The sequence below is a fragment of the Xiphias gladius genome, chromosome 9 (assembly GCF_016859285.1).
Source record: "Xiphias gladius isolate SHS-SW01 ecotype Sanya breed wild chromosome 9, ASM1685928v1, whole genome shotgun sequence".
NCBI lineage: Eukaryota > Metazoa > Chordata > Actinopteri > Istiophoriformes > Xiphiidae > Xiphias > Xiphias gladius.
The window spans coordinates 2,285,433-2,301,866 of record NC_053408.1 but is presented as its reverse complement, the minus strand read 5'-3'; the positions used below and the strand labels follow the sequence as shown (position 1 = coordinate 2,301,866).

General features: G+C 42.9%; 1 protein-coding gene across 5 annotated transcripts in view; it reads right to left on the bottom strand.

The window, feature by feature from the left end:
* The window catches only part of baiap2b (BAR/IMD domain containing adaptor protein 2b), a 72,507-nt gene that overhangs the window by 2,966 nt on the left and 53,107 nt on the right, over positions 1–16,434 (bottom strand). For 2 of the 5 annotated variants that reach the window (XM_040135126.1, XM_040135127.1), the window contains 7 exons: positions 13,290–13,442; positions 10,434–10,670; positions 9,142–9,346; positions 7,785–7,986; positions 7,300–7,380; positions 6,799–6,967; positions 5,474–5,511 (listed from right to left, as the gene is read on the bottom strand). In XM_040135126.1, the coding sequence (XP_039991060.1) occupies positions 5,474–5,511; positions 6,799–6,967; positions 7,300–7,380; positions 7,785–7,986; positions 9,142–9,346; positions 10,434–10,670; positions 13,290–13,442 (1,085 nt within the window). Of the gene's footprint in view, positions 1–46; positions 91–1,720; positions 4,487–5,473; positions 5,512–6,798; positions 6,968–7,299; positions 7,381–7,784; positions 7,987–9,141; positions 9,347–10,433; positions 10,671–13,289; positions 13,443–16,434 lie in introns of those variants that run through there. The other 3 variants (XM_040135130.1, XM_040135129.1, XM_040135128.1) reach the window with 3 other exon arrangements.

The following is a 16,434-nucleotide window of genomic DNA, read 5'->3' as shown; positions in this document are numbered from 1 at the left end:
GAAGTGGTTGCATGAAGACCCTGAAGACCCGAGGTCAGTCACTTACGATGGGTTTTGGTCACTCAAAAGCGGGCGTAATCAGGCCCTGTACTGAAAGGCAGAGACAGTCCCTGTGTGTCAACATTCAGGATCTTCTCAAATACCAAGTGACACATTATATCTCATATAACACATGACATTGTAGAATTATTATATACCGTGTGTTCTCACATGGCTTTACGTTATACAGTATGTACATTTAACTACTGTTAACACAAGCTGTCATCGATATTAAAGTGGAACTTTATGGTGCAAATAAATGAGATCATGACTGAGATGACTGGGAGCCTCTTTTTGGCTACAACATTTCAGAAATATTGAACTTCTTACTCCGCCACCACGAGTTACAGATTACTGCTAAGATTCCGTTTCGACTTCACCATGAGATAAACTACTACAGCTGTTTTCTCACGGCCTTACGGTTTATCTAAATGGTCGACTTCTGAGGAACAATTTAAAGGCCCTCCAGAGTTTTCAGTTATCCTGGCTATATATAGTCTCCTCTTTAGATCAAAGCTGGCTGAAGCTATGCTGGGAATTCCACGATGTCACCAAACTACATATAAAATGAATGTGAAGGAGATGTCAATCGAGTTTCGATACGTTTGTACATGTCCCAAGGCCTGGATGAGGCACGGCACGAGCCTTGCTCGTATAAGGTTACTCAAGTTTGATGCAGGACTTTGGCTTTTAATTTTTCCACCGCGGTCTCACGACTTTTACCCAAGCAGACGATCCCAACGCTTCCTTCGCCACTGACAGTAATATACAAAATGCACCGTTGAGGCCTGTAGAGGCTCCCAGTCAAACTCAGTGATGGTCGTCTTTGTTCATGCTAATTCTACTTATACGTCTAAAATTATTCTAATAATTTAACAATATTAAAATGTTACATGAAAACATTGACAAAACACAAACACATCAGGTTTACATCAGGTGTTACACCGACATGTAATCTATGACCCAAATATATTTATATCAGAACGCAGGAAACCAAAATAAAACAGGCAGGCACACAGACAGGCATCTTAACCACAACACAGTGAACACAAACAAAACCAAACAGACACTGACACTATCAAATGAAATATGCTGTGGGACACACAAATACACACAGTTGAGTTATAAAAAGGTACCTTTGCTAGCAGCAGGAGGAGCAGGCCAGTGGGTGTATGGCATTGGCAGGTCAGGGCAGGTAGGATGCAGTGTAAATACTACTGTGCACTGAACACACACACACACACACACACTGTGCTGTACATGCAACAAGGCTGGTGGGAGGTTGTGATGGGAACGGCCGCGGTTCCAGAAATGTCGACATGAGAAGTGACATCAAATGGGCAAAGAAGAGCCGCCGGTTAATGCGTTGAAGCGAGAGGGTGATCCCCGTTTTGTTAGCTATGAAAAAAGGAGCGCTCATCTTCCTGTTAGGATGTGGTGACTAAAGTCTGACAGAAGCATTTTATGCTGCCACAAAAGGAAGTTCAGAGTTCGGAGTTTTACTAAGTGCTGCTTTTTACCGAACAGCGGTAGATGACTTAAATGAAACATAGCGAGTTTTACAAGCTAAAAAAGAAGCAGAAGAAAACACATTTTGCCTTTGAAGACTAGGCGAAACTTGGAGAGAAATTAACAGTGTATTTAACAAAAAGAAAATTCGAAGGCTTTCTATAGTCTCTTTCTAATCGTCTCTCAGAATGCAAAAGCCTTCTGGATTAAAATAAACTAACAAACAACAAAAATGTCGGAATAAATTTATTTCATACTTCAGCCTTAGAAATTCACCATACATTTGAGGTCATCAATTTGACACTTTTTGGTGCCCTCAAAGCATGCATATCCAGAAATTCTCTGTACAACATTGAGACTGTTTTTCTCTCACGACAACACTCCTCAAAATAGAAGAACATCAGTTGATGCAGGAGCTATTGACCACGGGTGACTGGGGTGCTATCTCTGCAGCGATGGCTCTCATACCTTGGACTTATTTTAGTGCAGAAAGAAGAAACACTGGCAGCTTCCAGTCGTTTGCACTCGACTTTTGTCTCTAAATTCATCAAAACAGAGATGGAAAAAAGGAGGGTTGGCAAAGCTGAGGGGGAAGACAAGTGTTAGGTCACAGATGAACAGAGAGGAGAGGGAGAGACAGCAAAGACAGCAGATATATGCAGCAAGGACAACATTTCTACAATGCAAAAAAGTCCGTCCTGACTCGTCTCCAATTACGTCTTGAAATATTTTTCTTACAGAACGTCAAAAACACAACACAGGATCTGGAAAGTGAAACCGGAAGCAGCAAAATCTTAAGAATTATTAGAAATAAGTGAGTATTGGCTTCACTTTTTTCACTAATTAAAAGAAAAAAATATTTTAAGACTCTGTAAACACTCGAGCAAATTAAATATTTGGTAAAGACAGACATTTTTGCTGAGTAGAAAGCATGGGAGAGGTGCACAGTTTAAATTTTCACCTCCTCTCTTTGGCAAAACAGTACGTGGATGAGATTTTTTATTAAACGCATAAGATTCAGAAGATGATAATATGACAAAGACCAATTCCTAGCTAGTTAGTGGACATCAGATGTCAACAGAGGGACAGTTGTTAGTATAGACAGGCACTAACTGGACCGACATACAGACAAGCAGACCAGCTTCTTTATTAAACACAGAGAGAATCAGACAAACATTTCTTTTATCTTCAAAACAAGAAGCTTTTTACTCACTGAGGTTTTAAATCACGCCTTTAATTGCAAAGACCACAGTACAAGAAGGCTGAATGAGGTTTCAACATCAAATGAACTCCTTCCCCCTTCAAGGCTGCAGAGAGACTGTGCCATAAATCTGTCCACTGGATAAACGTGGCACAGTTCCACCACTAGGGCAGCGATTAGCCTGTTGCATTATCACAACGCCGCCGACGCCCCATTTGATCCTCGGGATCCAGAAGTTCATCACCATTTCTGTTGTTGAGCGTAATTTTAAGCCTTAAGTTGCTCGTTAGTCGTTTAACCCACGGTAACAGGCACTACAACATGTCCCAATGTAGAGAAGATTTCAAACCTTTGCCAATGAGAAGCAATGTTTTGAGATCATGTGCACCGAGCCAGACAGCAGTACCAGTTGTCTTTTCTTTCATGCATGAACGACAGCTGCCGCTATTAATCATTTGTATTAGCAATTAATCAGCTGATTTTTTAAAAACCGATTAATTGTTTAATTATTTACTTAATTGTTGCCAAAGTGATGTGTTGAATTTGATTTTTTCGTCGGACCAACGGTCTAAAACTCAATGATAGAAAACGGAAGAAAGCGGCAAACTCTCGCCCTTGAAAAGCTGGAGCCAGCGAACGTTGGACATCTTGGTCTTTCGGTCAGTCAACTGATCAACTAACTCAGAGTCTTTTATGTCTTTCGGGGATGGGGGTTAGTCGACCCCATTCAGCCTTGGCATGATATTCACACACCACAACAGATAGTGGAAGGACCCCAAGCACCAGGGTTGGTGTGTCTGAGCACAGTGTCCCTTCATAAAGATGTTGGAGAACAAGTTTGAAGGCTAATACAAAAACGTTACAGTAAGTTTGTTCACAGAAAGTCAGATATATAGACTATTATTTTATAAGGTGCGTTTCTTTATGAACGGATCATAGATACTGTATGACAAGCACTTCTGTATGGCACATTTATGTACAGTACACATTCCCATCACATCGTGTCCATTGCACAAGTTAAAACATTTACATTAGCTGTTCACTACTCGTGATACATAGCCTCTTACCTCAGAGGAATACAAAACCTCACAGCATGAAAAGGTGAAATTATTGTTAAATACTGAAAGACCCAGTAAGAGTATTGATTGTAATGTTGTGTTCACATTATGAAAATCCTCTTTGGGATCAACAACTTTAGTTGTACACCCTGATTCACATTTCCTTTACATTGTCATTCTGATGGAGAGCACTGACATTTCTGAAAATCAGGTTCCTCCCGTGGGGAAGGATAAACCCCTGGCGATATATAAAAGAAATGTACATGCATGAAAGACAAGCAAAAGATACATTTTCCTCAGAGAAAATGTCCATCACATTGATTTTGAATATTCGGACGGCACAGAGTCCATTTTGTTCTGGTTTGGCTTTGTGTGGCTGTGCACCAGTGGCCCGGTGTGGCTACCGGCCAATTAGACAGCAAGGGGCAGGATTGAGGGGAAATGGGGGGTAGAGAGGGGAAACGATACAGACTCAAGCCTTTTCCTTGCATTGATCAGCTTGAGAAAGAGTTTATTGCCGTAGGCAGGAGGTAGGAAGGCAGAAAAGAGGGGCTAAGGATGAGGGGAGGGTTTGGTTGAGGGGCAGCGAGGTGCCTGTCCTATCGCATCGTCTGGCTGAGTCTGTGCCTGTTTGTCTGTCTGTCCTCACACTGTCGAAATCAATTTGCCCTCTGTGGAACTGTGAACAAAGAGAGGGAGAGGCTTCCAGGTGGGCTGGCTCAGGAGAAACAGCAGCAAACACAACCAGGACACATGGAGAAGCAGAAACCACGTCTACCCTCGTGAGAAATAAACCCCACTACAGCGGCTGGACTAAGCTGAGCTGAGCTGAGCTGAGCTGAGCTCGACTTAAACTGACTCTATACTTCCCGCGGTATGAGGGATGGGTTTAATAAACTTAACCTTGAATGAGAAGGGGTTGAAGCAGGGTGAGCTTATTAGGGATTGGGTGGGTGGGTGCAGTTAGCAGTTGGAAGCACTACTGGAGCTGTATGGTGCAGGGGGGGCACGGAGAGGAGCTGGGAGGGTTTTGATATTAATGAAGCAAAAGAAAACGCGAATCAACTTAATAACATGCCTTAATAATAATAATACATCTAATATATCTGTTTTTGCAGTTTTAAAATAAGAAACTTTATTATCTCTAATGGTCCTATAGAGGCTGAAAAGGACCACTTACCATTCATAGCCGACCAAACACAAAGCCAGCCCTCTAGTGTAACCACTATGCCGTAAACACTTTAGGATATTATCTCTCATGGTAGTGCAAACAAGTGCAAACAGAACAGAATGGAAACATAAAAGAACACAAAACAACATGACACAAAAAATGTGGTGCTTCCTGCCGGTTGTGTGTTTGCAGGTCCCTCCCAATCCCTCAACTCTCCGTCTGCAGTTGTTTCAACATGTTTGGGTTCGGTCGATTCATTCTCCCAGCGAGGATTTCCACGAGAATGGTGTACGAACGATCCCAGCACCAAGACGGAAGAACACAACCCTTGGGCTTCCGAACCCACTGACACTTGCTATTAAATTCGACCAAAGTGGAACTACATCTTCCAATTTGCCCGCATATTTGAATTTTGATTTTCAGCTTGAACTGACTGAACTGGAGCTGATTTGAACCTGATTTTGGTATAAACTCAACAAGTTAAGTGGTTCTTACCTTGTGGGGAAGCGGGCCTCGTACTCCTCAAGTCCTTGCTGTAAAGGCAAACAACAGGAGAGGAGATAATTAGTCACACAATTTATTCCTAACCAACATAAAAAACAAAAAGAAGAAGTCGGCGGGACATTGAAATGACCACACCAGCCAGCAGGTGGCAGCAATGACACATGGTAGATGAGGTACCGCATCATCTCAGCTATAACCATAAACAGCCTTCCTACAGCAGCCTGTGCTGGATATTAACAATGATAAAGACGTGAAATTAAAACTTTCAATGTCTTTCAATGAGAGACAGAAATATAAAAAAAAATTTCTCTCTGACTTCTCTCTCTTCCTCTCTAATAATATTCTCAATCAAAAAGCTCTCTTCTGCTTTTTTTTTTTTTTGAATGCTCAGTAAGTATTAGTTTGGTGCTTTGCAGGTCAAAAGATGTTTGAATTGTGTTTGTGAAATTTAATTTTAATTTTTTTTTTTTTTTTTTTTTTGACTCCACAGTTGTGGGTGACTTTCTACAAAACCTTTCAACCAAGTTAAGCCTGTTGTTAACCAAATGTCTAGATGTCTCCTGACCTACAAATCACCAAATCAGTGGTTACTAGGTGACCAAAGCTTTCCTGACACTTTCACGTGAGCATAAGCCTGATGACAAAAACCCAGTTCTGCTTAGATGTCAGAAGAGATGTTTCCATCCCCAAAGGCTGCGAGGCGGAAAGAACCGTTTAAGTTGTTGCATGATTGCTGAGAAATTAAGTATCGCCCACATGTAATGTTCCAGGTGAAGCGTAGGAGGGAAGCTGGGCTGATGGAGAAGGGTTTGCTGTTGTGTAAAGCTACTTCTGATTTTGCCTTTAGAAAAATTACCCCCCTCCCTCATCATCCCCGCTGCCTTCTCTCTCTCAGCTGGGCGAACCCTCACTGATCAACTGATGCCTGTCAGAAGCCATTCCCTCAGCGATAGAGGCAGCCAGGCGCAGACGTAGACTTCTTCAGTCTCAGCTGTGCCACATCCCACACTCAACCCTCCGTAAGCAGGAACGTCTGAAGCGAAGTAGAACTGATTTCTGCGTTCATATAAGCCAATGTCGCAGAGCGTTCGCAGCGAGCTGCGGCACGAGAGAGCGCTGGTAAAGTAAGGAAAGCTATTCCTGTACCGTACCTCAGGTCAGCAGCATGCGGGGAAACTATCTAAGACAGACGGGCGCAGATGTTTGCCAGGTTTTGTGCAATGGCTCAGCTCACGTGTGAACCCGCGCGTGTGTAGATGCTTGCGTGTCTTTGCGTGAACGTGTGTACTTGTGTGTTTGTGTCGCAGGCCCCCCACCTGGGCGAAGCCTGGCACCGCCACACTGTAGGGTCGTTGTTGTCTGCCATGCAGCGCAGCGGCGCTCTGTGCTGCCATACGGGAGTGGATGCCGTAATCAGGGACAGGGAGAGCCATGTCTTCTCTCTCTAGAAGGTTGCCTGTGCTGCTGCTCTTCCCGTGGTGGAGGCTGGAAACACAGGTGCAAAGAAAATCAGGAAGCAGTAAACATGTTGTCCCCAATGGCATTTCTCCCTGGAGCCAATCAAAAACAAATATGTGAGTCTGTGGGTGTGGCAGATCTGCAGGGGAGCCATCGGTGGGCTGTTGGTTTTGAAAGTACTTTCATGATTGATTATTTCAGTCTCAGTTTTCGGTGGAAGGCTTTACAACCCACGAGCACTCAGGCCAATCAATGACACTATCAATATACATTACCAACATTTGATTAGTTTATGTTTGATAAAGTTAGAATTTATTTTTAGGACAAAAGTGAAATCTCCCAAACACCTAAATACCTACTTGTGTACTCGAAGTTGCCTCATGGAGTCACCGTCACTGTCAGAGATCACCCTCGTGTAGGAGAACGGAAACCAGCCCCGCCTGGAAGAGGTGGCACCAGATATTAGCAAGACAAGAAACAGACTTTCGGGCTCATTGGAAACTTGATGTACCAAATACGGTGGTAGTGTCAAAGTGTCAAAAATTTCTTTTTAAATTTAAAATTGCAGACAATGGTCTTATGCGGGCCCATTATTTTGCATCTACTTTAAGTATTTCTACATAAATAATCATGGCAATCTGCACCAAAAAAGAAATCACTTGTTCCTCTGCCAATGCCCTTATTTTCCACCACATGTAACTAAAATCTGTTCAGTGGTTTTTGAGTTATTCTGAGCCATGTTAAGTATCAGACAGGCAGGCAAACAGAAACGAGACTGTAAACACTTTACAATAATCAGACAAGGCAAACTGAAGTTTTCTTTGAATAGATGAGCTGCGCTCACATCCTCGTCTTCTCATTCTCCCCATAGTGCCACCCATCGCGGGCCTCGGGGACCAGCAGGGTTATTACATCGCCCTCAGAGAAGCTGAGCAGGGTACTGTTGTCACCGGCTGCATGGGAGAAGATGGCCTGGACACGAGTTCTCCCGTTTCTCTCCAGCCCTGCAGCCATGGAGCTGGACCGGGGCAGCGTACGGGTCTCCGCTGGTAGAAATACCGATGGGGGGGAAGACAGACACTGGTGACTGGTGTAGAACGTGGTGTGCTGCTACTGAAATGTACTTTATATACTTCAGTTTCTGTTACAAACCGGTTAATGTGACTCGTTGACATGTGTTGCTCTTGAAAACAGTCTGTAGAAATTTACTACCACAACAGCTTTCTCTTGAAATTTTAAATTGCTCCCATTTTTTTGTGAAACCTGTTTCAGTCCTACATCTATTTTTACTCGTGATCTCTATTCCTCGTTTTTAAAATCACATCTCCTTCTATTCCCACTTGCTTTGGCCCGTTTCTTCTTAAAACTGCAAAAGTGGTGTGTAACATCTGGGCAGATGCATTACATTAGCTCTTTTAGTGGGATTTATATTTGAGATGCAATAATACTTTTCAATAAATACACCACCTAATACCCCACATTTGCTCTGATAAAAGCATGTTGAATGCCAAGTTAAAGAGCCGTTAGAAGAGGTTTTTTTTTTTTTTTTTGCCACACGGAGGTAAAAGAAATCCACAACTAGCTTACATACCCACAGCCCTGACATATTATTGGCTCAAAGTTATTACAGCTAACATCTAGTCTTTTTTACACGTCCATCAGACAGAACAGCGATTTCATCAAGGGGACAACAAGATGATTCCAAATTAATGTTCAAGTCCAGAATTAACTCTTCCTTTAGCTCTGGTTTGGTCTTGGAAATATTTGTCTCTTTAGCCGCTTGATGTTCCATTTTGTTCACCAGCTAGTCGCTAAATTTGTATTTCTGCTGTCTGGTGCTGAGCAGGTTTAAACAGAGCTTGGTTGCTGAAAACAGCTGCATGTTGAGGACGAAAATAGAGCTGATGAGCACAAACACTGAACCCAACAAACAAAACAATGCGCTAAAAGAGGCCAAAAAGCTCCGTTGAGCAGCAGACTTCATATTACCTGTAAGCATTTGAGTCATTGCTAATACAACATTACAATCAAGACTGTAAATTTCCTGCAGTGTCCAGTTAATAAATATTTTCATCAACATCCTTTGCCGAACGACAGAAACTGCCTGTATTAAATGTTGCCAGGACTTATGCGACATTAAATCCCTTGAAAGAGTAAATGTAGAGCACAGTTGGACATTAGAGCACAGTGGGTGTCCTTACTCAGCATGGTCTTGCTCTTGGCTGGTGCGGCCTTGCGCACAGGCAGGGTGTTGGAGTAGACCTCCCCTCCGTGCCGCTGGATCTGGGGCGAGGCCTTGCCCTGGGCCACCTTGCCCTCCATCCACTGCTGGTAGTCTTCTCCTCCGTGGGCGCCGGCCGTGCCGTTCATCACCGGCATTCCTCCTTCCACGCCTCCCATCAGCCTCTGTGAAGATGAGGAAATTTGCATACAGTCAACTAAAACACAAAGTCTTTCTCCCTTTACATCACCCACAGCGTTTGCATAACATCCTGCAGCTCATTAATAATAACGAACAAGGCGGCGAGTGGATCTGGGTCAGGAAATGCTGACTTACGAAGAGACTACATTTGAGTTTATGTTGGTGTAAAGATAAACATATGGAATGACTACTTGGAGAGTGCAAAGAATTTCAAAGCTGTTTTAATCTGGGAACATAAAACGCCGCTGAATCTGGTTTCTAATTAGAAGCTCGGGCCAAACTGAGGTACCGTTTCATGTAAATCTTCAAGCCCCCCCCGCCGGTAACCAGGCCTGCAGATGGAGGAGGTGGCAAGGTGTAAAAGAGTCAGAGGACATGAGAAATTTAAGCCTCTTGAGTGCAACCAGCTAATTAGAATGATTCACTAATGATTTCATTTGCATTCACCAGAGTTTTCTGAGGGTGTGTTGAGGGCTCCTATCATGCAGCAGCCACATCCGTGGGCAACACCGCATGACACACTCCAGGTCCTTATTGAGGGTCTCATGAGACAACACTTACCTGTGTTCCTATGTGTGTACGTTTGTGCTTCTATCCTTGTGAGGGCCCATTTGACTTTTAGACTTTGACAGTGAAGACATTTTTGAAAAGTGGGTACAATTGCGAACTGAGGACATTTTGGCGTCACCTGGCCTCACTTTCTCAGGGCTGTTTGGGGATAACTTAGCCTAAACCTGATTCTAAGCTTAAACTCTAAAACTAAGGTCACTGATGATAGAAGCGTAGCCTAGAAGCTAAGCCTAGAAGTTCAAATGTGTATCAAGCATTCTAGAAAAAGGTTCGTGAAACAGTGTCATTTTACTGCAATATAAGATGTGTGAATACGACACAAAATCCAGGGACACGCTGCAGTAGCCCATGAATAACACCACCCGCTACAACTGCTGTTTCTATAGAAAACAGCTGCTAGCAGATGAAATGGCTATAAATAGTGCAATGTGCGCAGGTCCTAGGTAGACCTGTGCACACCTGTGTGGTCCAGGATGACTTTAGGGCAGCACAGAAACTGACCTGCTGTCCCATACCCCCACTGGCCCTGAGGGCTGCCAGTTCTGGAGGTACTGGCAGGGGTTTAGCACCAGGGATGGGCTCAGAGATCGGCATGCCTGGATGATGAGCACTGGGAGTCATGGGGCCCGCTGCGCCGCTCATCTGCTGGGCCAGAAACATGGCACGATCTGGCAGTTTGTTGGGCTCGGCACACGCCTGCTGCCACACTGGGATCTTCTGGGATAAAAGGTCCTTCCCCTGCAGGAAAGAAGGACGAGAGGGGTTGGCGGTGGGGAAACATCGGTTAGGCTGAGCAGCCTCTACGTTTTTCATTCAAAGAAAGCAGTCCATTAGTAGTTTATAAAAAAGTTTAAAGTTTACAAATGGCCTATCTGACATTGCTAATAAATCCTTTACATCTACAAAAAGCAAACGCTTATTTATTTGACCAAATTACTTAGAAATCTATGGTATTAACTAGTTTTTGGAAATGTTCTAACAAGCAAACAAAAAAACAGAACTAATAAATTTACTGCACTCTAGAGGTAATGCTGCTTTTGTAAATGTTGGATTGAATTTCTTTTTAGATGTCAACATGACATCACATTATTCGCATAAACAGAAGTAAACAGTAGATGATGGGAGGAAAAGAAAGCTAAAAGGGAGAAAGGGAGGAACATACAGTAGAAGGTAGGCCACACAAGATGAAAAGTGGGATGAGAGACGGGACAGAGTGAGAGATACGAATCCTCCGTGTGAATGCACTCATTTGAGAAGCTCTCAGCCGCTGCTTGACAGGCTGGTTACATTCCCTCCATATATTATACAGCAGGGCAGTTACATAAAGATACTTCTCATTTGCATTCATCATCTGTGAGGGGGTCCTGAATCCATGAATATGGGAGGGACGCTGAGGAGAATCTGCTGTTCACACGGTTTTAACTCCACCAGGCTGGTGTGGAGGATAAACACAGTGTGGCTCCAAGGTTGTCTGGCCCTGCTGAGTGTGTGTGGGCTGGAGTGTCAGGTGTCAGGGTGTGGGTGGGATGATCAGAGAGATGAACACACACACACAATTTAAAAAGTACAGCAAAAACAAATGAAGACTAACAGAGTAAGCACCATGCTACCGGGACTCGTGCTTTTTGTTACCCAAGTTATATATGTAGAGAAGTTTATTATGATTTCTGATAGTTGATGATTTCCTCGTCACACAATTCTCATTTCTTGTGGCCATACATTTTCAGAAGAGGCTATGACTGCACCACATAAAATACCCGTCCTAATCTCAAATTCAGATATGTGAACTCCAGATTCCAGGGACCTTCACTCATCTTGAAACAAGTCCCAATAGATCAGATGGAAAAGACGGTAGTGCTTCCTTCTCGTGGATATCTCCATTAATGGAGCTGGGATGAATGGGATATCACCTGTGAATGTCTGTGTGTGGGGCAAAGTCTTTCTCAGTTTGTCTTGCTGCTGGTGGAAAAGATGAGTCACTGTGACCCCGGTTAGCCCTTTTGAATAGCTAGGGTAGAGTGTAGGAGGCCGATGCCGTTACCGGTGTGATGATAAAAATCGATGGTTGCTCTATTTCCCTCATTCCTGCCTTCCTGCTCACACACCACAGCGCAGGAGAACCACTCTCATACAGAAACAGAGTGTGTGGGAGGTGTGCCAACTTGTTAATGTAACCAGTAAGTTAGGAGAGCTTAAGGGCCAAAAATAAATAAATATTACACAAATACCAACAGCAACCACCTTACAATACCATACTCACATCTAGCAATAAAACCATGGAATGTTTTATTCTACAAACAATCTAAACACTGAAAAGATTCAGTTTACTGTGATACATGACGAAGAAAAGCCTCAAATCTTCGCGTTGAAGAAGCTGGAACCACCAATGTTTGGCATTTTTGCTTAGCTGAAACAAATAATCGATAATTCAAATGATTGCCGATTAACTTGTTCCGTTGACTGACTTATCGATCTATTGATCATCCAATCATCACAGCTCTACTGTAACTCATAACTGACGTTAACACTGATTCAGTATTTTTCTGCTGTTGATGTATCATCACATCGACAGTTTGTGTTCTGTGCCTCCTCCCTCTGTCTATCAATCACTCAGACACCTTCACACCCTCACACAGTCTGAACCAAGTGTTCATGCAGAAGTAGGTCACTCTCTTTCCTGCTGCTGCCCCCTCCTCCTCCGCCTCCTCACCCACTAACCCTCGCCCTCTCCATCCTCTCTCAGCTCAATTTACCACTTCACATTTCCCCGGTGTGAGGGAGTGAGACTTGGGAGAGACATGCTTTTCTTACCAATTTGTTGGATGATATAAAACTCCAGACTGGCTGCAGTGATGCATGTGACAATCCAGGACATAATAGCAGAGCACCTGGGGCCATTTCTTGAATGAAATGGATGACTAAACGCTGAAGGTCAGAGTGTTTGGGAAAGAAAGATGTGAACGAAGCAACATGCCATGCTCATGTAATAGTTTTCCATGTGTGTGACGTAGAGTGAGCTACATTTATACAATGCCAGATGCACATTCTGTATAGAAGAGCCAGTTTACAATCCCTACACATGACACATTTCAACTTGTAGTTAGTTCGCCCTGAGTTTGTTGTTCATCTTATTTATGTGGGATTTTTTAAAAAGTTCCATTAGGTGACTTTATGTCATAAGACTAAAATGGACGCCTTACATACCTGTATATCTAATTCTCTGCTTTTGCAATGATACACTTAGGGACCAATGAGGCTTCAGCTAGTCTAGCTGAGTTTAGACACTATCTTGCCGCGACATGTGATTACTCGCAGGTGATTACTGTGGGTGGAGAAAGGTTAATGGTTCCGTCTCACCTTGATGTGGTAGGCACTGCTGTTCTTGGCCACAGCGCACTGACGGTCCACCAGGAAGCAGTACCTCCTCCTCTCCTCGGACAGAGCGTTCTTGTAGCCCTCAGCGATGTAGCTGTCCAGCTCGCTCTGCTTATTGCTGATGGCCTCCACATACTGGGGAGAGGAAGGAAAAGGGTGGCATGAAAATCAACATCGCAGCTTGTCCTTGTTAGGACGGTGTCTCACTGTTCCGGTGGGGTTAAAGCTACACGGCCTGAGAGTAGGATGCCACAAACTGCAGTTTAAAGGGCAACATCTACCCTGAGACAAAATGATGTCAAAGCAATCTAATGTGAATCAAGTTCAGTTTGGGATCCTCTGAGACATTCAACAGCAACGTCTCTTCCCAGAAATGATGTCCTGACTAGCGTGAATCAAGCCTTTACCAACTTTAAAAGGATTTCAGCGGATAACTGACAACATTTCGATGGATTTGCATGAATGGACTACGCTGTACTTAGCTAAACACAATCATGACCTATAGAAGGCAGTCAAATTGTGCTTTGATGATGAAAATCAAATCGCCGCGCGTTTGGAAAACGTCACAGCACAACAGACCCGAAAACCATGAATTAGAGACAGAGTCGTCGAGACCCTCAGACTGTCCGATCACTCATGTGTCTATTACGTGATTATGCCGATTGATATTCTGTATTTCTAGTAGATTAACTAAACTGAAGCACCTGCCCTTCCGATACAAACTCATTCACACTCCAGCTGTATCTGGCTTTTAAACCCATTCACCATCCGTTCCGTCATCGACTCAGCCCACTTAATCCTCTTAGCGCTTGCATCAGGGTACAGGACATCTCCTCTCCACCGAACGAGTGGAACCACTCGTCCATATCTAGCATCACCTTGATGTGCACAATGGCAAAGGTAGAATGCAGAATTTTATCTTCAGTTCACTTATATAACTGAAAGCATCTGGAGATTCCCACGGTTTCCAATAAGGCGAAACGGCATTTCCCAAGTTCCAGACAGCGCCGGGCTCCAGTGTGAGGTGCCGGGGGGTTTTTTGGAGAAAGTCAGCAGCCTGAGCACTGTCATATGTGACTAGCTGGACAAACTAACACCAGTTCTGTTGAAGGCTTAGGTGTAGATGCAAAAAAAACAAACCAGTGGTGAGAAATGATGACTATAATGAGAGACTTAAGTTACCCAATGCTGTGCTGTAATCAGTCACACACATTAGGCATCAGCAGACGTGCGAATTAGGTAATTAATTAGGCTATTTCATGCATTCATTAGTAAATATTTCTGAATCAACAACATGCTTGGATCACCATTAAAAAAATGGAACGTATTAAAAAGGTCCAATATGAAATAATCTAACCATATTTTTACAAACATAACAACTGTTTGAAATATAGAGGAAACACCGGCATTGTTTTTTAACAATGGATCACTGAAAACGTGGATCAGTTTTACCACTGTGTTTATACGTTTTTGAATTAAAACAAGCCTTGAAGGACATCACTAAAAATATCAATATTAATAGCTTATTTGCCTTCATCCGGTTCCTGTCCTTGTATTTAAAGACCTGTTATTCAATTTGGGAGCAATGAAAAGTATTGAATCTTGTTTAAATTCAGAGTGCAGATTGTGAGTGTAATATAAATTCCGTATCTTAAAGTAGTTTGACAAAAATCACCTTTTCTTCATTGCTGTATTTTTGGAGCAAAGAACTCTAAATTCTAACTAAACACTGTAAAAAAGGCAACCATTAGTATAGAGTCTGCAACAAGGCTCATATACCATGACGGAGGGACCTAAAAGGCATCAGAGGAGAAACCTGCTCACTGAACATGGACTTAAAGCTATGCTTCATCTAGCAAGTGTGTGCTAATAACAATGTGAACATAGTGGCTTATATGCTGAGGGCTTTAATTTAAGATCTATGGATATAGATGTGGGGACACAAAAATATGAATCTCGTCAAAGGGCATATAGCAGAGCCGGTTTCACTTGCACTTAGGAAAATAACACTTTTATGCATTAATAATATGAGAAGGTGATTTTGCAGAATGGTCTTTCATGCAGACAGAGAGAGGCTTCATCAGGAGTTATTTGGTAAACTGATTGACCCATGACTATTTGATTTGTTTATATTTGAATAAATCTCACAGTAGAGATAATAAAAAGGACCCAGTGTGGCTCTGGAAATGTTTTTAAATCAGACTAAATTCTCTCGCTTTGGTCTGACATTCATGTGAAATTCATAGTGAACCAGCAATTTAGTTGAGGGCTGTTTTGGGAAAAGGGGAAAAGATTAATCTTATCATAATAAATATTACAACTTTGCACTTGTGAGGCTATGGTTTTGTGCAAAAGCTGAGAATTATTGACTTCTGTATCTACTGGTGCTTGTTAGCTTGATTATCCTTCACTGGGCGTCATCAAACATTTATTCACATCTGTTTTCCACTACACAAGGAAATCAATGTACAATAAGATGAAAAGAGGTTTCCGTTGGGTACAAGGAAGTCTACAGAACAATCTTCTTACGTGCAGAGAAAAGACTTTCCATAAACTTTGCTTTATCTAACGGCTTCTCTGCTTCACCTCCCCCTCGATCTGTCAGTCTGTGTTACACTCTCGCTGTCCGTTGCCTCTGCAGGCAAGGTGAGGGGTGGTTTGGTGGTTTTCAGGGAGGCGACACCCTTCAAGTGATGGACTGTCTCTGTAACTGTTGGTCGCGTCTCTGTAATGAGCCTAATAGCCCAGGATTGACAGGGAAGACAAGGCAACTGCAGGAGACACCCAGCAATTAATCTCATCCCCTCACCCTTCTACACTGGCTGATTGTAGAGAGATGAGGTGAAGAGATATAGAGCCTCATTAGCCTCAAAAAAGGTGGAGCAGAGTCATTAAAAGCACTTATTGCAAATACTGACTATTATTTCACTGTAACACACCTGATAATTCACAGTCAGGGAAAATTTAAGTACAAGCCAGGGTATTTAGACTATTTGAAAATCAAAATTAGAAAAATTAATGATTGAATCACCCAGTTCTTTTATGTTATAACAGGCCCTTTTATTTGATGCTTTAATTAGTGAAAGCTGTGTTAACTTGCTTTAGCCAAGTTCAACCACCTTTTACT